Genomic DNA, 24,392 nt, shown 5'->3' with positions numbered 1-24,392 from the left:
GGGAGGCCCAAATGCACTCATGTTCAAGGAAATACAACATGGTGACCAAGAGAGGAAGTACACAGAAAAGAAAGATGAGAGACAGTGAGGAAAAGACTACCATGGTTGAGGTGGTAACTTCAGCTGGGGTAGCCAGGCTGGCAGCATGGTCAAGAACTGCTGCAAGGGCTGTTCAGCCGAAGGCTGTGAATTCGTGTGCCCGTCTTACCTCTCAGTCCTTTCTGCCCCAAGCCTCAGGCATCCGGTGTTTTGTGGTCCACGGCAGACCACTCTTGGCAGACACAGAAGGTTGAGTTCACCTGCGGTTCCAAGCAGGTCCGACCTGGGTTCCCAACACCCCCAGGAGGATGACCTCTCTCTTCACGTAAGCTGCCTGCACTTTCCCACCCCCAGACCTGGAAGATAGCATGTTATGCCCTGAATGTGTTAAGAGGAATGAGAAGATTATGAAAAGATTAATCGCAGTGGGGAGGAGGAAGAACCTGGTTTGGATACGTCATCATCATTGCTTTTAAATGGGCCGTGTCTTAGAATAAGTGATTACCAGAGGGGAAGGAGTGGGAAGTGGGGAAATGGGTGATAGGGGTAGTTTTAAGGTAATCACGGTAACTAGATTTTTGTAGTATCAAATATCGAATTACCGTGTTATATATCTGTAGTGGTGTGTGCCTGCTTATGTGTGTGTGTGTGCTCAATCGCTGTTGTTCAGTTGAGCTTGATTCTTTGGGACTCCATGGACTACAGTCTGACAGGCTTTGCTGTCCATAGAATTTTGCAGGCAAGAATACTGGTGGAGGACTTGCCATTTCCTTCTCCAGGGGAACCTTCCTGACCCAGGGATCAAACCTGCATCTCCTGCATTGGCAGGAGGATTCTTTACCACTGTGCCATCTGGGAAGCCCTGTACATCTGTAACGAAATGTTATATACTGGTTTTGCCTCAACTTTTTAAAATGTTAGAATTCACCACTGGAGCCATCTGGTCTTTTGCTTGTTGAGAAGCTTTTGATTACTGTTTCAATCTCCTTACCAATGATCAGGGGGAAAAGGATAAATGGTGGAGAGCCCACAGTTAAAGTGACTCACATCCCAATGATTGCTATGCTCTGTCCTCACCATCCTCAGTGTGGCCTGATGCCTTAAGTACAGATGGGAATGTCTGTATTCTGTACTTGAGGTTTACCTGAAAGTGACTGTTACTAGCTGTGTATTGATAGAATGCAATTTGGTTTTGTTTTAGTTAATAGATTTTTTTTTTAGCAGTTTTAGGCTTAATGCTGAATATTCCATTGTCTGGATGTACCATAATTTATCCCTTCATATCTTGAAGGCCACCTTGGTTGCTTCCAAGTTTTGGCAATTATGAATAAAGCTGCTACAAACAAACAAACAAAAAAGTCTTTAAATAAGGCAAAAATCACTTATAAAAAAAGAATGCTTGAGAGTTTTTCATAATTGTTGACAAAATCCTTAAATTCAGAAATCTCAAATCCCAACTAAATAAATCAATATAAATATACATCTTGATATGGCCAAACATTGGTAAGAGAAAGTTGTTAAAGTCAGAGAGAAAAGATAGATTTCCTACAAAAGGAAAATAGGGGCAGCAGATATCTTGTTGGCTGGAAGATATTTTGAAAGGACTAAGGAAAGATAAGGGCTTTCCAGGTGGCACTAGTGGTAAAGAACCAGCCTGCCAATGCAGGAGACATGAAAGATGCAGGTTTGATCCTTGGTCGGGAATATCCCCTGGAGGAGGACATGGTCACCCATTCCAGTATTCTTGCATGGAGAATCCCATGGACAGAGGAGTCTGGCAGGCTATCATCCATGAGTGCGTGCTCAGTCACTTCAGTCATGTCCAACTCTTTGCAACCCTATGGCTTCTCTGTCCATGGGATTCTCCAGGCAAGAATACTGGAATGGGTGGCCGTGCCCTCCTCCAGGGGATCTTCCCGACCCAGGTCCATGGGGTCGCAGAGTCAGACATGACTGAAGCGACTTACCATACAGCACACGAGAAGATAAGTCAATCTAGAACTTTATGCCCAATCTCTTCAAAATTTTACTTGCTACAAACCCTTAAATATAAATCAGGCAAGACACAATCCTAATAGTCAATTATATGTTTAAGAAAAACAATAATTTATTCCCAAACTGTGAGGTATAACCACTGTTGGAGAAACTGCTTTGGAATAAATGGCTCCACAGCAAGGTTATAGCTGAGAGGTTATACATAAAATTCATTCATGGAGTTAGTCACAGTGAAGTTACTATAGCAAAGAAGTTCCAATCAGACATACACAATGTGCTATAGAAAACTGACAGTTTGATTCAATTTATAAATGAGACTCTTTACAGTACTTTTAAAAAGATGGAGGGTGACCATGAATATCTTTGGTCCTGCTTTAAGGCTCACTGGTTATCACATGCAAAATTACCTATAAGTGTTATACTTAAAAAAACAGTGTTCCAAATCTGTGACTTTTCTGTGATGATAATTGGCCATTGATAGTGAGTCTCCAGATACTTTAAAAATAATAAATACACTTAATCTGTAATTTTTTAAAGGTGATTGTAAAATGAGTGAGTATGGAACCAGATTTTGAAAGATATTAATGCTATGAAGAGAACATTTTGAGAGTTATTTGGAAATGTTTCCATTGCCACTGTGTTGCCGGTAATGATCCTGCCTATTAAAACAGTATTATCTGCTCACCTTAAAACTTGGAAACAGAATTTTTCTGTGTTAAACAACATCCAAATTGAGTGATAGTGTATTTGAAACACACTTATTAAAAATACTAAATTACAATATATCCTGATTAATTTGCGTGAGTGACTGACATCAAGGAATATGAAAATTAGTAGCCTTGCTTCAACAAAAACCTTCACAAACAGATAGACGGCATTAAAATATGAATATTGTAATTAGTAAACACAGCCAACAGTGTGGTTCCTCCACTGGGGTTTGTATAACCTCCCTTCTTGAAACAAAATGAACTTTTCATATATAATTTTCAATAACTGTAAATATGTTAGGAAGTAGGTATTCAAAATATTTTAAAGACAGATTGTGCCCAGATTTATTTTGGAGATTATGGGGCAAACTAGGAAACCATGTTAAAAAAAGCTTACCTAAATTGCAGACACCTGTGCCCTAAACTGAACCTGCTGAATAGGACTCTCTGGAAATGGGTCCAGGCTTATATATCTCCAATAAGGCTTATATATCTCCAATAAGTTCCCTTCCATGTCTTATGAACACCAGAGTTTGAGAACCATTTTTCTAGAAAATAAAGTCCAACTTCTTAGCCATACATCTAGAGGCCCAGAGTGGCCCCAGCCTGCTTGCTGTTCTTGTCTTCATCAGCCCTGACATGGAAATGACGTAGTTTCAGAAACTGCCCCTCAGCCCATTTCCATGGCTCACCCCAGCACCCAGCATAAGGGAGATGTCCAGGAAGTGTTGACCCAACTTCTACCAGCAAGGTACCCAACTCTGACTCACCTCTGCATTCTGGACATGCAGTTGCCTCCACTTTTCTTTTTGAAATTTCTTTTCTGTTCCTCCCATCAAATGCTTATTGATCCTTCATTCTGAGTTTAAACATTGTGTCCTCTGTTACAACTCCTATATCCTTGTTGTGTGACTTACCACATTTTTTTATATTTATTTAGTTACACATTTCCCTCTTTAAAAGGGAAGCTCCATGAGGATTTGAGACTATCTCATTCTTTTTTCTTTTATTTCTCTTTGTCATTCTTCAGGTAAAATTTATGGATTACTTTTTCATTTATTTTTATTGAGGTAACTGATTTATAACATTATGTGATTTTCATATATACAGCATTATATTTCTACTTCTGTGTACCCTACAGTGTGCTCACCGCCAAAAGTTAGTTTCCATCTATCACCATGGGCTTCCCCAGTGGCTCAGTGGTAAAGAATCTGCCTGCATTGCAGGAGACACAGGTTCAGTCCCTGGGTCCAGAAGATCCTTTGGAGAAGGAAATGACAACCCACTGCAGTATACTTCCTGGAGAATCCCATTACAGAGGAGCCTGGTGGGCCACAGTCTATGGGGTCACAAGAGTCAGACACAATTTAAGCAACTAAACCACAACCCACCACCACCATATAGTTTATCCCTTTAACCCATTGTGACCCCTTTCCCCAATCCTCCCCTTCTAATAACTACTACTCTCATTTCTATATCTATGTGTTTGTTTTGGTTTATTCATTTATTTTGTCTGTTTTTAATTAGTTTTTTGTATTCCACACATGAATGAAATCATGCTGTATTTGTCTTCCTCTGTATGACTTATTGCACTTAATGTAGTACCCTCAAAGTCCATGACAAATGACAAAATTTCACTCTATTTTGTGGCTAATATTTCATTGTGAATATATATATTGAAAATTACATAATATTCATATACATGTTCATATCATATCTTCTTTATTCATTTATTGATGGACAGTCTGGTTATTTCCATATCTTGGCTATAGTAAATAATGCCACATTGAACATAGGGGTGCGTGTGTCTTTTTAAATTATTGTTTTCATATTCTTTGGATAAATACAGAAATGAAATTGCTGAGTTATATAGTAGTTCTATTCTTAATTTTTTGAGGAATCTCCATATTGTTTTCCATGGTGGCTATATCAACTTACATTACCACCAACAGTGTGTGAGAGTTCTGTTTTCTCCATAATCTCACCAACACTTGTTATTTCTAGTATTTTTTATAATAGCCAGTCTAACAAGCATGAAGTGGTTTTAACCTTGTGGCTTTGATTTGCATTTCCCTAATAATTAGTGATATTGAACATCTTTCCATGTACCTATTGGTCACCTGTTATGTCTTTAGAAAAGTGGCTATTCATCTCCTCTGCTCAGTCTTTAATTGGGTTGTTTATTTTTTGTTATTGTTGAATTATATGAGCTCTTTCTATATTTTGGATATATATATTTGCTTTATTGGATATATCATTTGCAAATATCTTCTTCCATTCTGTAGCTTTTCTGTTCATTTTGTTGATGGTTTCCTCTGCTGTCCAGAATCTTCCTAGATTTATATAATCCAATTTTTAAAATTTGCTTTTCTTTCCCTTGCTTGAGGAGACTTAGTTAGAAAGATATTGCTAAGACCGATGTCTAAGCAATGTTGGCAAACATAGGCATAATGCCTATGTTTTCTTCTTCTAGGAGTTTTATGGTTTCAAGTTTTACATTCAAGTCTTTAATCCATTTTGAGTTGTTTTTTGTGTATGGTATAAGATAATAAGTTTCCCAAGTGGCTCAGTGGTAAAGAATCCACCTGCCAATACAAGAGACGTGGGTTCAATCCCTGGGTTGGCAAGATCCTCTGGATAAGGAAATGATAACCCCCTCCAGTATTCTGGCCTGGAAAATCCCATGGACAGAGGAAAATCCATGGACAAATCCTGTGGATTGACAGGCTACAGTCCATGGGGTCACAAAAGAGTTGGACATGACTTAGCAACTAAACAACAACAATAAGATAGTGATCTCATTTCATTTTTTTGCCTGTAACAGTCCAGTTTTTCCAACACCATTTATTGAAGAGACTATCCTTTCCCCGTTGTATGTGCTTTTGCTCCTTTATTCAAATTAATTGTCCATATGTGCATGGGTTTTTCTGCCTATACCATGCTGTTTTGACTACTGTGGCTTTGTGATATAGTTTAAAATCAGGGAGTGTGATACCTCCAGCTTTGTCCCCCCACCCCCATCAGGATTACTTTGGCTATTCAGAGTTTTTTGTGGTTCCATATAGACTTTAGAAATTTTTGCTCTATATCTGTGAAAAACATTCTTGGGATTTTGATAGGGATTGCATTGAATCTGCAAATTGCTTTAGGTAATATGAACATTTTAATTATGTTAATTCTTCCAGTCCGTGAACTTGGAGTATCTTCCTATTTATCTGTGTCTTCTCCAGTTTCTTTCAACAATGTCATATAGTTTCCAGTGTACAAGGGACTGTCTCATTCTTGTGTACATCATTCCCCATTCTGATACCTTCTCCACTCTTCTTTCCCTGCCTTTTCTCAGTCTCTGGAACATGGAATAAGAGTTTGGGGATGTGTGAAAGCAGTTGAGGATGAACCAACCTGGAAGAAGATAGTAGAAAGAGTTTAAAATCTTTTGATACTCTTCAAGTCCAATTAAAATGGAGAAACAGAGTTTCATTCTTAATTCTGACTAGAAATATTTAGATACCTGAGACTAAACCAAGACTTCACTATATTTTGTTCGTAGGCTGTGTCCTTAGATTTTATTTTGAAAACATTGTTAACTTTGGAAAATCTGATTCTTAGACAGGTACCTTTTAAATATGTCCCTTAAAATTACCTTACAACTCTCAACATGATAAAACTATTTTTTAAGTAGTGGTTTTTTAAATCCTGGAAATATTAACTACATATAATGTTTTTCAATTTTATTATATAATTGTTATGTAACAATCTCCTGTAATACGCTGGTTTTTTAAATTAACATTTCCCTTATCCTTGTGTTGAGGATAGCACATTTTTAGCTGACAAAATATTAGTACCGACATGTTAAAAGACTTGCCTAGAAGCATATGTGAGTGCAGCCAACCCCAAGCTTCCTGTCTTCCTCCCATTCTTGAATGCAGAAACCCACCTCTCTGACACAAGATACCCTGATCCACCCCCAAAGCTGGAATTGTCCCACTAAACCACATATAAAATTTACTACCTTTCCTCTGTCTAGTTGTACCCTCTTCCCTGCTCCCCAGCTTGCTCTCTCGTTTCCTAGTTTGAATGACTCAGCTGAGGTCTTCCTTTGGCACTGCCAACCTTGTCTAGCCCAGAGTACAGTTTTCTGGCCTAAACAGATACCATGGTTAGAAATCTTCCCTCAAAATATTTTTTAATAACAGTGGGGTCTACATGGATTAGCTATAGATTTTGGTGATTTCCGTGGCTCACTGGGAATTTTCTGATTGGTTTCTCTTAGGGTCAAGAGGAAAATACAGAAAAGGTTGCTTACTTTTATGTCTGATTTTTATGTCTGTAACTTGAAGCTTCTGTTGTCCATATGGACAGCTTTTTCAGAATCAAGAAATAACTTGAAATTTTAGATGTCGCCATATTCATGGATGTTTCTCACATCATCACAGTAGTAATAATAATAATTTGTTGAGCACTTCAGTTTGCCAGGCACTTTACAGAAATTACCTCTTTCTACCCTCACAAAAGCCCTGTGAATTCAAGGCTGATACTCTCCCATCACACAGAAGTAGGACACATGGCCCAAACAGACACAGTCTTTCCTAGGGTCACACATGTATACAGCAGAGCTAAAGTGTAGCACTGAGTGGTCTAGCTCCTGAGATTTTGTGTTAACTTCTACATCTCATATCAAAACCCCCATTTTCCATTTTTAGAAATGAGTTAGCAATTTAAAAATTATTAAAAAATAAAGAGAATGTTGTCCAAAAGGATCTTTAGAGCATCTTGATTAACTTGAATTTGCAATGTGTCCTACATTCCTGGATGGTTTTTCAAATGTTTACTGTACTTTAATTTGCAGGCCCAAAAAGCTTATATTAAAAGCTTTCAAACAATATTGGTTTGTCTTTAAAGACACATCTATAGCCTACTTTAAGAATAAGGAACTTGAACAAGGAGAACCAGTTGAAAAATTAAACCTTAGAGGTAAGAGAGTCCAGTATCTCAGTATGGCTTGACATGGCCCATCAAAAGGGTGAAAGCATGTTCACCCAGTGAAGCATGTTCACTCCCAGAGAAACCTCTGTCTGTCATGGGCTGTCAATGGCCACCTGCCTGAAGCTCCTCCTCCCCGTCAAGTATGAACCTGGAATGCAAATCAGTGAAAAAACAATCATTTATTATGCCGTCCCTTCTTTCCCAGTGTGTCCAAGTCTCTGATGTGATGGTAATTGTTGTCATAAATATAATACATGAGACATTGTTGGATCCTGTAAAGCTTTGTGAATTCCAAAACAATTATGTTTAATTCAATGTCATGTTTGGGCTTTATTTCTGAAAGTGGCTGTGAGTGTACTGGTAACTCATTAACTAAAAATTTAATTAACTAGTGCACTCAATTCCCTTATCATTGTGACAATCAGAGAATTCCCTCTCCTTTAATTCTTTCAAAGTTTATGTTCAATAACTGATCATATGAGTTAGCCAAATTAGCCTGAAAAGGAAGTCAATCGATGATGTATTTAAGAAATCCATAAAATAAAATATTTTTATTTATCCATGCTAAGTTCATAACTTACCTAGTAATCATTTAATTCAGCCGTCCCTAGCCTTTTTGGCACCAGGGACTAGTTTTATGGAAGACAGTTTTTCCACAGATTCGGGGTGGGGGGGATGGTTTTGGGATGATTCGAGCACACTACATTTATTGTGCACTTTATTCCTATTATTGTTACATCATCTCCACCTCAGCTTATCAGGTGTTAGATACCAGAGGTTGGGGACCCCTGCTTTAATTAATGTTATCAGCCTCCTCTTCAGTTTTTCAGAAGAGAGTCAAATCTGAGGAGTTTATGTTCAGATTCTTTGTTTTTAGATGCACATGTGATATTTGTCTAAGAGATTTCTCAGAACTCAGTTCTTTCCCTGCCTTCTATCATTCAGGTTGTGAAGTTGTGCCAGATGTAAATGTAGCAGGGAGAAAATTTGGAATCAAATTACTAATCCCAGTTGCTGATGGTATGAACGAAGTGTATCTGAGATGTGACCATGTAAGTAAAATCACTTCACTTTTATTAAGCCTCAAGACAAACCATCTCAGTTGTTTTCTCAAATCAGAGCACTCATCAGTCAGCTCCTGCTTTGTAACAATCACAAAAATCATAAAGACACATACCAATAAGCATTCTGCCAGATGACTAGGGATTGGATGATTCAGGCTGTGGGCAGCTGGACAGATCTGCTCCAAGCCATCCACCTGGCTCAGCTGGCTCTTTTCCACTGGCTGAGCTCATGGGCTTTACTTTGGGCCCCAGGCTGCCTGGGGCGGCTCTTCTCATAGTGATGGCAGAAGTGCCAGAAGGAAACTGGGAATGTGTGAGACCTCCTAACGCTTAAGCTTGGAGTCAGTTGGTAGGTACGCTGTCATTTCCACCCACACTCCGTTGATTAAAGCACATCCATGGCCAGGCTGAAAGTCAAAAGATGGGAAATTACACTCTGGCTCTGATGGGAGGGACTGTAAAATTACACGGCTAGAGATGTGGATACAAGAAAGATGATGACTTGAGGCCAGTGATTCAGTGAACCACACCTACTGTTGCCCTGAAGAATTAATTTCCCTCTTTACCCACATCCCCTTGGCTTCTGGGACCACTCCCCCTTTGCTCCCTGAGGTAGCAAATGAGCACAGACATTAAAGAACAGTAGAAGCCACAACTAGCTGGTTCACATCCACCAATGGACCTGATTCCTATCATAGGATTAGAAGCTTTGCTGAGGACAGGCCGGGGGAGAAATAGAAGAGAAATGAGAAGTCAGTTAATGACTTTTCCTCACTGTCTTCTGTCATAGAGATAAGGCTTGATATGAAAATGAGAATACACATCAAGGACGCTCCCCAGTAGTTTGAGTTTTCACCTGTCTGTGCTCCTTTGTGTCCTTGGTTCATCTTTAAATGTGAAGTTCTCCACACAGAATTTCTGAAAGTCCACATTCCTGTTCCTTAGCCCCTTGGTATCTAAAAACTCAACACAGGACTCAAAAGCTCTCATATGATGTTAAATTAGGTGATTAACAACAGTTCAAATGCATGCCACCCCACATCATCTGGAATGATAGTCCAAATCCTGCTCTGTTCCCAACATGGCAGCTTTACACTTGAACTTGCTTCTCAGCCCTCTGGTATTTCTTGCAGGAGAGTCAGTATGCCCAATGGATGGCTGCCTGCATCTTGGCATCAAAGGGCAAAACCATGGCAGACAGCTCCTACCAGCCAGAGGTCCTCAACATCCTTTCTTTTCTGAAGATGAAAAACCGGAACTCAGCATCTCAGGTGGCTTCTGGTCTCGAAAACATGGACTTGAACCCAGAATGTTTTGTGTCACCTCGGTGTGCAAAAAAGCACAAGTCTAAACAGGTACTGCTAATCTGGCTGCGGTGATTATTTGCAGTACATTCTGTATTTTCTGAAATAGAATAAGGAATTAAATTGATTGAGATCATCATCATGAAAAATCAGCTAATGGGGAAATTTAACTATGAACTGGGTGTCAGATGATATTAAGAAATTATTGTTAATTTTTTAAATATTTACTTATTTGGCTGCATTGGGTCTTAATTGCAGCATGAGGGGTCTTCATTGTGGCGTGTGGGCTTCTCTCTAATTGCAACACACAGGCTCTAGAGCATGCAGGCTCAGTCACTGTGGCACACAGGTTTAGTTGCTCTGCGGCATGTGAGATCTAAGTTCCTTGACCAGATGTTGAACCCATGTTCCCTGCATTGGAGGGCAGATTCTTAATCACTGGGCCAACAGGGAAGTCCCAAATTATTGTTAATTTTGATAGCAATGACTACACTGCTAACTGCACATGGCAATATTCCCGGAATAAAAATTTTAAAAGAATGATTTAGTCCCCACAAATTAAATAAGAATGGGTTGAAAGTTACGCAGTAAACTGATTAGAGTAGAACCATTGTCCATGGAGACTCCACAGACCCCAGAAAAAAAGCAGGCCTACATATTACCTGATCATCCTGCTTCTCCCCAGTGATTTGTATGTATTATAGAAAAAGAGAGAGAATGAATGAATGAGTGAGTGAATGGAAAGGAATTGGCTTTGTGAAGCTGCAGTTGTGTCTTGTGTTCGTTCTTCTCACTGGAGACCTGAAGCCAACAGGATGCTTGCTGTAGAGAGTCAGTGTCTGCTAAAGGGAATTTGACGTCTCCCTCTTCTGCTTAGCTGGCAGCCTGCATTCTGGAAGCCCACCAGAACGTGGCCCAGATGCCCCTGGTCGAAGCCAAGCTGCGGTTCATCCAGGCATGGCAGTCTCTACCTGAATTCGGCCTCACCTACTACCTTGTCAGGTGATTATAATGCTCACCTGCCTCTTACTTTCTGTTCAATTCTAAGTGGCTTCCTTGGAATCCAGTTTGTTCTCATTTGGTCTAGAATATAAAATTCTCTCTCTCTTTTTTTAATTTTAGAATACTGTCTGTTCACAAATGGCCATCGCTTTTGGCTGCTCATAACAATCTTCCATACCTCTGTTCAGAGTGCCTACCTGATCTCTCTGCTTCTCCTGTTTGTCCCCTAAGTTTTCAATTTAGCAGCCTGTGTGATCCTTTTAAGTCAAATCCTGTCAGGCCTCTTCTCACCCCATCTAAAGGCATTCTGTCACACTCAGGGTAAAGGCCAGATCCTTACAGCGACCCTGCAGGACCTTAACTCTGGAATTTCACTTCCTCTCCCCTCATTCATGCTGCCCTGGCCTCCTGGCAGGGAGCCACGCTGGCTTCCTGGCAGGAATTTGAGCCTGAGGGGGCTGGTGGGGGAAGGAGAGCTCAGGCCTTTGCACTGTGCCCTCCGCCTAAGATACTTTTTCTCCAGGTATCCACATAACTCACGCCCTCACAGACACCAGTTCTTTCAATCAAATCTTCCTTCTCTCTAAGATCTCCCTGACACGCTATTTAAAATTGTAACAACCTCCTTGCCATTATTCCCTGTCTCACTTCTGTGCTTTATTCTCCTTCATGATCTTATCTGACATATGTATTTCACTTATTCATGACCTTCTCCCCCAACTAGAATATAAGCTCAATGAGGTTAGGAATATTCTGTCTGTCTGCTTAGGTCGCTGTGCCTAAGCAGTGCCTAGAAGGGTGCCTGGCATACACAGTTGGTACTAATTTGAACTAACTGACTTGACTACCTCTTATTTTGCTTTCCTCTGATGGCAATTTTGTTTAAATAATGTCAGCGGGATATCCTAATTCTCTCCAGCCTTCATATTCTCTCTATCACAATAATAATGCCCTTTGCAGAAAGTTAATCCCTCATTACCTACTCTTCAGAAATGATTTAGAAATGTTGGTATTATTTTTAAGAAGTTGTGTGTGAATAAACATCATGTCACAGGAAGCAGTTACATCTTTTAATTAAATTTTTTCAGATTTAAAGGAAGCAAAAAAGATGACATTCTGGGAATTTCATATAATAGGTTGATTAGAATCGATGCAACCACTGGGATCCCAATTACAACATGGAGATTTACAAATATGAAACAGTGGAATGTAAACTGGGAAATCCGGCAGGTAAAGTGAAAGTCTGGATATATTCAGTGTTGAACCTATTAAACCTGTGTTCCCTCAGAACTGCAGCTTATTCTGGTTTTCAGAAGGTATTCTTATACCTAGCATTTAGAAACCACAAGCATGTGGTAATTCTCTGCTAAAATAATTACATGCAGTCCTCGGCAGTTCCCTAACAAGTATAGGCCAAATGCTTTTGAATTAACATAAGTTGGCTTGGTCTCCATACAGACAGACTCTAAAATTATGGAGTAGTTTAATCTCCTTCAACTCATGTATGATTATATAAGATTTAGGTTGATAATTACTTAGCAGAAGCCACCTGAGTTGTATGTATCATACAGAATAAATCCAAAACAGGCCTCATCTGACTGACTGCCAAGAGGTATAACTGGTTGAGGACTCCCAGGCTCAACTGCCCACATGGAGATCATTCTAGTCCCAAAGGGGAAAAGTACCAAAGAAGCCAGCATGGTACACAGAGGTGACAGGGGAGAATTCAGCCTCTGACTTCAGGAGCCGTCAGCCCCAATCATCTCTGCCCTAGGAACCAGGCCACAACTATATCGCAGGCTGTGCTGGACTGAGTCAGAGACACTTGAGTGTCCTAATGATTTAAAACATTCTTCTGATGATGATAGAGGATCTTTTCCTCATTCCTTTGGCATTCCCATTTTTCCGGTAGAAAGCTGTCAATGTAGAGGGAGGTTAAGTGACTCACATTTTTTTAAGAACCATGGATTCCTCTCAGCACAGCTGTTGACAGTCTTAACTCTTTTGTAGAATGAAGGTCTGAGATTAGATGGCCTCTAAGGAGCGGCTTGAAAGCCTTGCTATATCCTCAAGGCCATATAAATCCACCTCTGGGAAATGGAAATCAAAACTACAATGAGGTACCACCTCACACCAGTCAGAAAAATCAGCAAACACTAAATGCTGGAGAGGGTGTGGAGAAAAGGGAAACTTCCTACACTGTTGGTGTAAGTTGGTACAGCCACTCTGGAAAACAGTATGGAGGTTCCTCAGAAAACTGAAATCAAAATTACCATATGATCCAGAAATCCCACGCCTGGGCATATGTCCAGACAGAACTCTAATTCAAAAAGATATGTGGACCTCTATGTTTAAAACAGCACTATTCACAATAGCCAAGACATGGAAACAACCTAAATGTCCAACAACAGATGAATGGATAGAGAAGATGTGGTACATAGATGCAATGGGATACTACTCAGCTGTGAGAAAGAACAGAATAATGCCATTTGCAGCAACATGGATGCACCTACAGATTCTCATACTAAGAGAAACGAATCAAAAAGAGGAAGATAAATACCATATGATATCACTTATATGGTTATACCATATGATACAGAATCTAAAATATGGTACAAATGAACCTATTTACAAAACAGAAACAGGCTCACAGACATAGAGAACAGACTGATGTTTGCCACAGGGGAGACAGTTGAGGGAGGGATGGAGTGGGAGGTTGGGTTTAGCAGATGTAAGCTTTTGTATATAGAATGGATAAACAAGGTCCTGCTGTATAGCACAAAGAACTATATTTAATATCCCATGATAAACCATAATAGCAAAGTTTATTGTAAATATATATATATGTGTATACATATATATATATATTTGGTTGGCCAAAAAATTCATTTGGGTTTTTCCAGAAGATGTTACAGAATGAACGAACAGTTTGGCCAACCCTGTATATATATATCTGAATCACTTTGGTGTACAGCAGAAATTAGCATGGCATTGTAAATCAACTACAATTTAAAAAAATAACCCAACTGTACACCTTAAATAGGTTTGTTTATTATATATCAGTTATACCTCAGTAACACCATTTGGAAAAAAAATCAAACTCTGGGAATTGCCGAGGTCAGCAACTCTTTTTTTTAAGGTTTTTAAAATAACGTTTCTTAAAAGTTATCATGTGCATAATAGGAAACCAAAAAACACAAGAGGCAAAATACAAAGTCATCCATAATCACAAGCAGTTTACCATTTGATGTGTCCTTCTAGGTTTCATTTGTGTATCTATAAATCTAAGCATCTATTTTTATATAATTAAGATCACACAGTTACATATCATGCTTTTTCACACAACGTGAATATTTACCATTTCAAAGTCCCAAAGCTATGTGAGTATTTGATAACCAAGGATACACTACACCAACTCAGTCTAGAAGGAAAAAATGTAGTCCTGCCTTTCTTGGGACAAAAATTTCATAAAAGTAAAAAATGGCAACAGACCTCTAGATAAAGATGTTGGCAGAGTCATGATTAAAATACTACATTCCTTTAATATTCCATTAAAAATGAGACATGAAGCAAAATATAAGTATGAACACATACACATATATCCCTCCACTGATACTTCTTCCTGCCTCTCTGCTGCCAACCTAATGAACAAGTCCTGACATACATTTCTCAGAGATGGATTAATAAGTCCATGTCCAAGATGCTACTTTTTTATCAATTATAACAAAAATATTTACAAATTGATTAATTCACTAGCTCTACTTTTTATCATGTGTTGTCACCTCAGGACATCTAAAAGGCTTAGATGTTGCAAATAGAGAATGAACTTCGCAAAGATGTTTTGCTTTGTGTACAAGAACATTTCAACATATCCATTGTTGTATAAGTTACATGCATTTTAGCTTTACTGTATATTCTTTGTAAATACTGGATAATATGTCCCAATTGTATAATATCTAGTCTCTAGATATTAAAGAGTAGCCAATGTATGACAAAAGTACAGTTTGTAAACTAACACATTTTGCACACTTTGTGTTAAAATTCATTGGAAGGCCATCTTCTGAAAGGGACCTTTGGAAGTGAAATTGTAAGTCACATCTACGTGACACATGTGCCCGTACTTGCCCACTGTTGGGTGGATGATGGAAAGAAGAAATTGGGAGAAATGAAGCATCCTGGATTAGAATGTTTCTATGTAGATCATCAATTCTTAAAGGTCCTCAGCTGATTACAGTGGGCAGCCAAGGTAGAGAACCTGTGAAGCTTCAATTTCTTCTAGTGTAGAGTTTATGACTTCCAGCTGGGAAGACTGAGGGCTGTGGCCATAGAAAAATTCACATGAGCCATTTCCTCTCCACTCAAAACTCTGCAAAGCATCCTGTCCCTCCACACATAGAGTGTTTAGACAGTTCTTTCATCTGAAGAGAGACAGACAGGAAATATCTTTGCATTAGGTCGTAGTGTTTTGCCAGGTGTGTGGCAAAGCTGACACCACAAGAGGGCGCACGGAGAGCAGAGATGATTTTCTGTAAGCTTTGATGCAAGCAGTGGGGTTTTGTGGGGTTTGGGGAAACATCTGTCAGCACCTCAGCAGTCCTCAGCTCTGGACCATCTCCAGCCAAGCGGCTTCTTTTCGATCCATCCTTGTCAGTTTTAAGCGTACCTGTGCCTTCCCCTTCCAGGTGGCTATTGAGTTTGACCAGAACGTCTCCATTGCATTCACCTGCCTGAGTGCGGATTGCAAAGTCGTGCATGAGTACATCGGAGGCTACATTTTCCTGTCCACCCGCTCCAAGGACCAGAATGAAATGCTTGACGAGGACCTGTTCCACAAGTTGACCGGTGGCCAGGAGTGAGCAAAGCAGGCCTGCTGGGCCTACACAGGGCAGCCTCCCCGGAACTGGGTCCATGGCCCAAAATAGTGTACGCTCCAGGCTGACAGCATATATTCCCATGGACACCCAGACCCTCTCCTTATTTCAGACACCCTGCCTAACTCATCCCTCCCCCAACTCTTCCCTCTGCCACCTGTGGTGGAAGGAGCCTCAGTTAACTTAAAATGTGGGGTGGGAGAGAGCACCATGCTTGGCGTTGCTCTAAGGCCCTGCCTGTAGCTACAGTTCTGTGACTTGAAGAGCCTTCGCCTACGGGTTGGAAGCTGCTCGTGTGTTTATCTGCTTTGCTGTTAAGTCAGAGGAAAGCCAGGTAGCACATGTAGTAAGCAAAAATCTTATTCCCCAAACTCAGATATGAAAAGAAATAGGTCTTTCCTTAACAGAAGTGCTATTAACTGTCATCTTGTGACAATGGTAGAGGGAGCCCTGAATATACTTATGTCCTGGGAATCAAGGTCTGGGAGAAGGTGGGGTTACCTGGTACTAGTTGGTGACAAGGTGTCAGAGTAGTGGCCCTTGGTGTCATGAGTCCAGAGTGACATCTGCCAAGGTGATCATTGACCCATCTTGTCTTGGACACAGGTTACCGGCCCCCACCCTGCTGCAAGTCCCATTCCATTCCAGCCACCTTTAAGTCCTTCTAAAGACGTGATAACACATGGGTTCTGGGAATCCTAACTCCTCAAAACTGCTTCATGTCTCCAAAGCTTCTACTCTGGGTTGGGGCTCAAGAAGATGGGTCCAGTTCTCTCTTCATAAAACCACCTCATGCATCGAGGCTTCCAGCAAAGTTTCCATCGCAGCCAGTCAGGGAGAGAACAGCAGGACAGCCCATCCCCAAAGCCCACCAAATTTAAGAGCTCTTGGCACCCCTGGAGACTTCTGTCTCCTGGGCCTTTGGCTGGTGGGTGGGTGGGGTAGGGAAGCCTTGCTGTAATCACTCAACAGTGTTCTCCTAGATTTGTGTCTGTTTACATGACCATATGTGCTCAGTTGCTCAGTTGTGTCCGACTCTTTGTGACCCCATGGACTGTGACCCACCAGGCTCCTCCATCCATGGAATTTTCCAAGGAAGAATACTGGAGCAGGTTGCCATTTCCTACTCCAGGAGATGACTAGATAGCATCACCAACTCAATGAACATGAATTTAAGCAAATTCTGGGAGACAGTGGAGAACAGAAGAGCCTAGCGTGCTGTAGTCCATGAGGTCACAAAGGGTCAGACATGACTTAGCAACTGAACAACAACATGACTCATGGCCTTTCCCCTAAAGGCTTTTGACTTTTGTAAATCAAAAGCTGATAACAAACTTTTTCTTTCCTCTGCTTTTTGCTTTGTCATCTCTGCCATGAGACATGAACATGGGCCAATTAACAGCTGCCTCAATTGTCATTTTCTGTTTTGGTTTGTCACTGTTGGGATGAGTCAGTTTTAAGAAAGTAAAAAGCAGTACTGGGGATAGAAGGAAATATGAGATGTATTTTATTATGTTTTTATAAATATTCTTCTGTCACACAAAGGATATGGGTTGCAAGGTTAAGGCCGAGACTTCCTTTCCACTTTGACGTTCTTTTAGGATGCAAACCTCAGGGGGCCTGGCTGGACTCAGATGCCCGAAGACATCCACTGTTGCTTTATTTTCCAACAGAGCTATTTGAGAAGACAGATCTTTGCAATTCTGGGGGCCACCTCAAGACAGCCTTGGCTGGGGACTCTTCGGCCCTGAGGCAGAAATTGTCACTGGAAGTTCTTCTTCCAGCCTCACCTTAGAAGTGAAATGTTAGTGAAGAATCTTCAGGCAATACCTGAACTTCTGAGCCCTAGCTTAAAGATTAATTGTGCCTCAAGCACTTGACTAATCTGGTCCATGTCATAAAGAACTGAGTTTGAAACATTCTATACAGAAACCAGTGCCAAGTGAACTGTGTTGAACTTGGTGGTCATTTCTCTATAGTCCTGGGCCCCCATTATTTTAGAACCTAGCTGGGCCCTACATTAAAACAGTACTCCTTGATGTCACAGTTTACCTGTCTACTGTCAAATACAGCTCTGTCTAATTTACCAAAGCTAGACCTTTGGTTCAACTTTCTTCCTCAGCTTTTCCTAGTTGTCTGATATTTCCATGTAAACACTCAAAAGAGTTGACTGGTTTTAACCAGACTTTTAAGGGAGCATTTCTTCCATGACTACACAGCAACATCCCAGAGGAAAAAGCAAGTGTAATAAGAAAATCATAAACACTACTATTCTAAAGAGCAACTTATGGATTTTTTTACATTGGGTGCAAAGGTCACCTGACTTCCTATGATGAAATTTGAAATTAATGTGCGGCTTTCAACCTTGTTTGCTTCCTTATCTATGGTACATGGGGAAATCTGCATTGTTTTGTTATTTTATATGACTTTTTAAAAGTTTTCTACAGATTTGAATATGGTCTAGTTGTGTCATCTCCAGTCTATTGACTCTAAAAAGGTGAATATTTTCTCCACTTTGAAAGAGAAGTGCAACTTTCAGATTTAACATATGCTTTTGCTCACAATTCCAAGATTTGAGCATATTCTCTGCAGTGAGATTGACTTAGAAATGTTAGTTAATCATTGGTTTCAACTTCTTTTTTGAAACCAATTGATCATCACCAGATTTTCTGACATATAGTGAGCTTTTTTTTATCCAGGTCTACCTTTTGGAAAAAGGACCATAGAGCAAAAATGACCAGAGGCATCAGAAGGCCTCTGATTTATGGTCAAACGTCAAGGGCACCGGAGAAGGCAATGGTACCCCATTCCAGTACTCTTGCCTGGAAAATCCCATGGATGGCGGAGCCTGGTAGGCTGCAGTCCATGGGGTCACTAAAAGTCGGACACGACTGAGCGACTTCACTTTCATTTTTCACTTTCATGCATTGGAGGAGGAAATGGCAACCCACTCCAGTATTCTTGCCTGGAGAATCCCAGGGATGGGGGAGCCTGGTGGGCTGCCATCTATGGGGTCGCACAGAGTCAGACACGACTGAAGTGACTTAGCAGCAGTAGTCAAGGGCACATCTTTCATTTAGATGGTCCATAAGGATTAGGGATGTGGAGTTTGTAGACATCCTTTCATGCAGTTCTGTTTTTTTAACTGCAGTTGATTTACAATACTGTACTAGTTTCAGGTACAGATTCTTTTCCATTATAGGTATTATAAGATATTGAGTATGGTTTCAGGTACACCCTTTGTGCAATTCTCACATCAACCCATAAGGGGCAGGAATGACTTGCCTTCTCATTTCACAAAGGAGAAACCAGGCTCAGAAGATAAAGTAACTTGCCCAAGGTCACACCAAGAGTAAGCAATGGAACAAGATTGAGAGGCAGGTCTTAACTGCAGACACCATTGAGCTTAGCCCAGCAAATCCCCCAAAACCTGCTCAGCACTGAAATGCCTACCCCAGCCTCAGCCCCAATGCAGGCCTCTCCTGAGTTCAATGTCCCCGTTTCATACACCGGTGGGGGAGGGCCAGGGAAGCAAGAGGATTGGTTGCCTCTGAGGAGTTGGGGAGTTGCAGGGGTATCAGAAAAGTCTGGGAGTCAGAGATGTAAGTTGCCTGACAAGTATTTTGATTCTGGGAAAGTTTTGTTTTCAGTCCCAAGGTCAAAAAAGTAAGCAGCTGAGTCTCTCATTTGAAAACTTATCTTTGAGTTGCAGGCATTAGAAGCAAGACATCCTGAAATTGCTTAAAATTTTTAAACAACTTTTTTTAATTCACCTGTAAGCAAAGACTTTTTTTTCACTTCAGTACATTCAGCAAAGAGTGAAACACAAAAGGAGGCTCCTTTCCACCCCTCCAACCTCCCTAAGAGATTCCAGGGTAACAGGAGGAAGAGAAGAGGCAGCAAAATCATGTGAAATAATGAAATATACATGAAATACATTCTTCATTATTTTCCCACACAAACACATGATTTTTAAATCACAGGAGATAAATCATGTGAGATAATGACATATATATGATTTTCATTATTTTACCACACAGCATGTGGTTTTCTGCTTCCTCCTCATCCCTATCACCCCAAAATCTCTCTAGATGGTAGGGGTGGGAGAGAGCTGCCTCCTCTTCTTTTTCACCCCCTTTTGCCTCTTCATGCCCCTTTCCTCCAAGAGCCATTGGACCCTGAAAATCCTAGAAAAGCTGACAGTCCGCACGTGGCCCCTCCTTGTATTCAAGTTTCCCCATCCCCTTTCTCAATAGCAGGTTCCTCCCTGAAGCCAAGGGGAAATATTGAGCCCCAGCAAAGAGAACAAAACCAGCCTGTGGGTTCTCCCTCCTTACAAATGCCTGCACTGCCTTCAACTCCTGCTGGCCTTGGGGTGATGGATTCTCAGATTTCTTCAGAGTGGAAGTTCTCTGAGTGAAAGGTCAAATTCCAATAAGCCACCCTGGAGCCTAGAGCTCCCAGAAGCCACTTCGCATGACACTAGGTCAGAAGATTTAGAGAGCACCTCCAGGAGCCTCCCCACATATGCCCAGACATCCGTGTTGCATGAAGACCCAGTTGCCTCAGAGCAGCCCTTCTGAACACATGTAAACAGAATGGGAATGTAAGGTTTCTCTTCAAATTTGCTCATGCTCCTCACTAACAACTGTCAAAAGAGATTTTCAACTAAATGAATTTCCTTCCTTCTGACTCGCCGCTGTGTGACCTTGCCGGCCTTGGTTTCTCCAGTGGTTACAGAGGGAAAATCCCACAGGCCCTCCTTTACAGGGGACCTCAAATGACAGTGCTGTCCAGGGCCCAGCAGAATGTTGTTTCTCTCCTCCTCCCATGAAAGTTGGGCGGCAAGCCTCTGGCTGCTCTCTGAGATCCCCAGAGGCAGGAATGTGCCAGGGGAGGGGGAGAGCCCTTTGTGAGGGGACCCAGGGCCTCAGGGGAGAGCAGGGTCCAAAGCCCCAAGCCTGTGTCCTTGTTGGCACCAAATAGGGCCCATAACAGCGAAGCAAGGATGGCAAATGAGGTTCCGGAAGGGGGAAAGAACTGTATGTCTTTGAGAAAAGAGGGGATGGGGAATGCAACAGAGCCTGGGGGCCAGGGCCCCACACATAGAGGTTGCTGGTGGAATGGCTGATTTGGGCATCTGCCTTATAAAGGAAGCCCTGACTTGTGCCCACTGTGACTATTGGGAGAGAACAAGGACGCTCTTTCAGGCAACATAGTGGAGAGTGGGGAAGCCAGTGCTGAAATAGTGAGGTCCTCCAGGAACAGGTGAGGCTTAGGGATGGAGGTCTGATGAGGGGCTTACAAATGGGCTCTAGATACCTGCAGAGTTCCCCAAAAATCAATATTAGCAGCCAGGTCAGTCCACATAACCAGCATTAAAAACACAGTAGAATCAGTGTTTCTTTTCTAGGACTTAGCCCACACACTCAGCTTCAAAATGGAAAAGCACGCTCTTTGCTATTGAGGGTCAGATACTGAGCATTAAACCCACATACACTGCAGCTTGTGTTCATAAGTGCTAAGTCACTTCAGTTGTGTCCAACTGTGCAACCCCATATACTGTAGCCTGCCAGACTCCCCTGTCCGTGGGGATTCTCCGGGCAAGAATACTGGTGAAAGTGTATTATTGGAGCCACAGCATTGGTTAGAGATACCAAATCCACAGGGCCGGGAACAGGGTGAAGCAAGCAAGTCACCCAGGGCACATTTAAGGAGGTACTCACCACCAGGGCCTCCTTATCTCATCCTTGTCCCAGCTCCGAGGCCCACCCTGACCTCCTGAATTTTAACAAGACCTTCAAGTGATATGTGTGCACAGCAAAGTCTGAGAAGCTCTGGCCTAAGACACATGGCATGGATTTGGCGGAGAGGACATCAAACACTGAGGAATTATGGACACAAATACCATAAAACCTGATTGCCAGGGTATGGGTTGACTAGTTTTCCCCCAAAACTCCATGTTTACCCAGAACCAGTGAATGGAACCTTAATTGGAAATAAGGTCTTTGAAGATGTAATCAGGTTAGGATGAATTTAGGGTGGCCCCTAAATCCGGTATGACTGGGTGCTTTATAAGAAGAGAAGAGCCAGGCAGAGACAGGGAGAAAGAAGGCCCTGTGATGACTGAGGCAGAGATTAGAGTGGTGTAGCTGCAAGCCAGAACTTCTCAGGTGGCACTAGCGGTAAAGAAGCCACTTGCCAATGTAGGAGACATAAGAGATGCAGGTTTGATCCCTGGGTTGGGAATGGCAACCCACTTCAGTATTCTTCCCTGGAGAATCCCGTGGACAGAGGAGCCTGGCAGTTCATAGGGTCGCAGAGAGTTGGACATGACTGAAGTAACTTATCACGCACGCACACATGCAACTGCAAGTCAAGGACTGCTGGCAACCACAAGAGCAAGAACACATTATTCCCAAGACCCTTCAGAGAGATCACAGTCCAGCTGACATCTTAATTTTAGACATTTAGATTCCAGAACTGCAAAAGAACAAATTTCTATTTGAAGCCACCAGGCCTATGGTAAAATTTTATGGCAGTTCTAGGAAAATAATGTAGCCAGAATTTTCACATCTTTAAAAATGGGGGTGCTGCTTTCCCCACCATATTACTGGGTTACTGGAAAGAATATATGACAGAATGACTGCAAAGATGTTTCAAAAACTATAAAACACAGATTTCCCTGGTGGTCCAGTGTCTAAGATTCCATATTCCCCACTCAGAAGGCCAGGGTTCAATCCCTGGTCAGGGAACTAGATCCCACATGCATCAACTAAAGATCCCACATGCATCAACTAAAGATCACACATGCCACAACTAAGACCTGGTGCAAGCAAATAAATATTAATGAAAAAACTATAAAATGCAATTCAAAGATAAAAATATTATTTTTTTATATTTTTAAATCTTTATTTTTTGGTCATGCTGTGTGGCATATGGGATCTTAGTTCCCTGACCAGGGATCAAATCCTCAGCCCCTGCATTGGGAATGCAGAGACTTAACCACTGGACCATGAGGGAAGTTCCAACATTATTATTTTTAATGAGAACATTCTTTCAGTTATAAAATATTTATGTATTTATTTTCAAAGAAGTTTGTGTAATAATTTGGATACTTGCCCCCCTCCCAGGTGTTGGTAGTGCATACCTCTTGCCCCATTGTGTGGACTTGGCCATATGACTTCCTTTGGTTAATCGGATGTTGGTGATTGATGTGAGCAGAGGCCCTCGTGTGCTTGTACAGTTTGACTGCCCTTTTGTACTCCTGTCATCCACTGTGAGAACAGATCCCCCGGATAATCACCTGGGCCACAGAATGGAACATAATGCTTCATCTTTTAAGACATTTTCTTTTTTTTTTTTCCTTTTCTCCCCCGCATCTTCACCCATTTCTTCCATCCTCCACTCCCACCTCTGGAAACCACCAATTTGTTCTGTTTCTAGGGGTTCAGTTTTTGTAGATTCCACATTTAAGTATGATTATACAGTATTTATTAATATCTTTTTCTGTCTGACTTATTTCACTTGCCATAAAACCATCCAGGTCCAGCCATGTTGTTACAAATAGCAGCATTTCCTTCTTTTATGACTAATATTCCACTGTGTAGATATACTACATTATTTTTATCCATTCATCTGTCAGTGGACACTTGAATTGTTTCCGTGTCTTAGCTATTGTGAATGATGCCGCAGTGAACATGAAGGTACAGATACCTCTTCAAGTTGGTGGCTTTCATTTCCTTCAGATAAATACCCAGAAGTGGAATTGCTTGATCATCTGGTAATTCTATTTATACTATTTATCATTTTTTTTAGGAACCTCCGTACTATTTTCCACAGTGGCAACACCAGTTTATATTCTATTTTAAGATATTTTCCCACTTGCTTTTCTGATCCCATTTAGAAAATTGGCCTACAGAGTCTGAATTTGGTCGTTTTTTTCACCATAATCAAAAGCTAAAAGCATCAGCCTGGTCAAAAAGGAAATTGGAAAAACAACAGTAGAGGAAGATTAAGCCTTAATCTAAGAGCATGTGTCTCCTCAGTTGAAAGGCAAGGGTGTAGGACTGTGTGGTTTCTTGTAGCCCCTTCTATCCCAGGTTTCAGTGATTATTCTCCATTCCCCCCACCTCCTCAGTCAGGTCAAGGTGCATCCCCCACTCCAGTGTAACACTCCAAGCCTTTCTACCATACATTTGCCTTTGTCTCAAAACTCTGTCATCACTCTGCCAACACAACCTCATTATCTGTGTCAGGCCCTGTTGTTGAAAGTGAAAGTGAAGTCGCTCAGTTGTGTCTGACTCTTTGCAACCCCATGGACTGTTGCCCACCAGGCTCCTCCATCCATGGAATTTTCTAGGCAAGAGTACTGAAGTGGATTGCCATTTCCTTCTCCAGGCCCTATTGTTACATAACTCAAAT

The 24,392-nt window shown here is 41.3% G+C and overlaps 1 protein-coding gene across 3 annotated transcripts in view; it reads left to right on the top strand.

The window, feature by feature from the left end:
• FERMT1 (FERM domain containing kindlin 1) overlaps nucleotides 1-18,422 on the top strand; it is a 55,845-nt gene extending 37,423 nt beyond the window's left edge. For all 3 annotated transcript variants that reach the window (XM_061126662.1, XM_061126660.1, XM_061126661.1), the window contains exons 10-15: nucleotides 7,591-7,715; nucleotides 8,673-8,779; nucleotides 9,925-10,146; nucleotides 10,973-11,097; nucleotides 12,186-12,327; nucleotides 15,780-18,422. In XM_061126662.1, the coding sequence (XP_060982645.1) occupies nucleotides 7,591-7,715; nucleotides 8,673-8,779; nucleotides 9,925-10,146; nucleotides 10,973-11,097; nucleotides 12,186-12,327; nucleotides 15,780-15,953 (895 nt within the window). In that variant the 3' untranslated portion in view covers nucleotides 15,954-18,422. The remainder of the gene's footprint in view (nucleotides 1-7,590; nucleotides 7,716-8,672; nucleotides 8,780-9,924; nucleotides 10,147-10,972; nucleotides 11,098-12,185; nucleotides 12,328-15,779) is intronic.
• The last annotated feature ends 5,970 nt before the right edge of the window (nucleotides 18,423-24,392 follow it).

This window comes from Dama dama, chromosome 23 (genome assembly GCF_033118175.1).
Source record: "Dama dama isolate Ldn47 chromosome 23, ASM3311817v1, whole genome shotgun sequence".
Lineage (NCBI taxonomy): Eukaryota > Metazoa > Chordata > Mammalia > Artiodactyla > Cervidae > Dama > Dama dama.
This window is presented reverse-complemented; position numbering and strand designations above follow the sequence as displayed.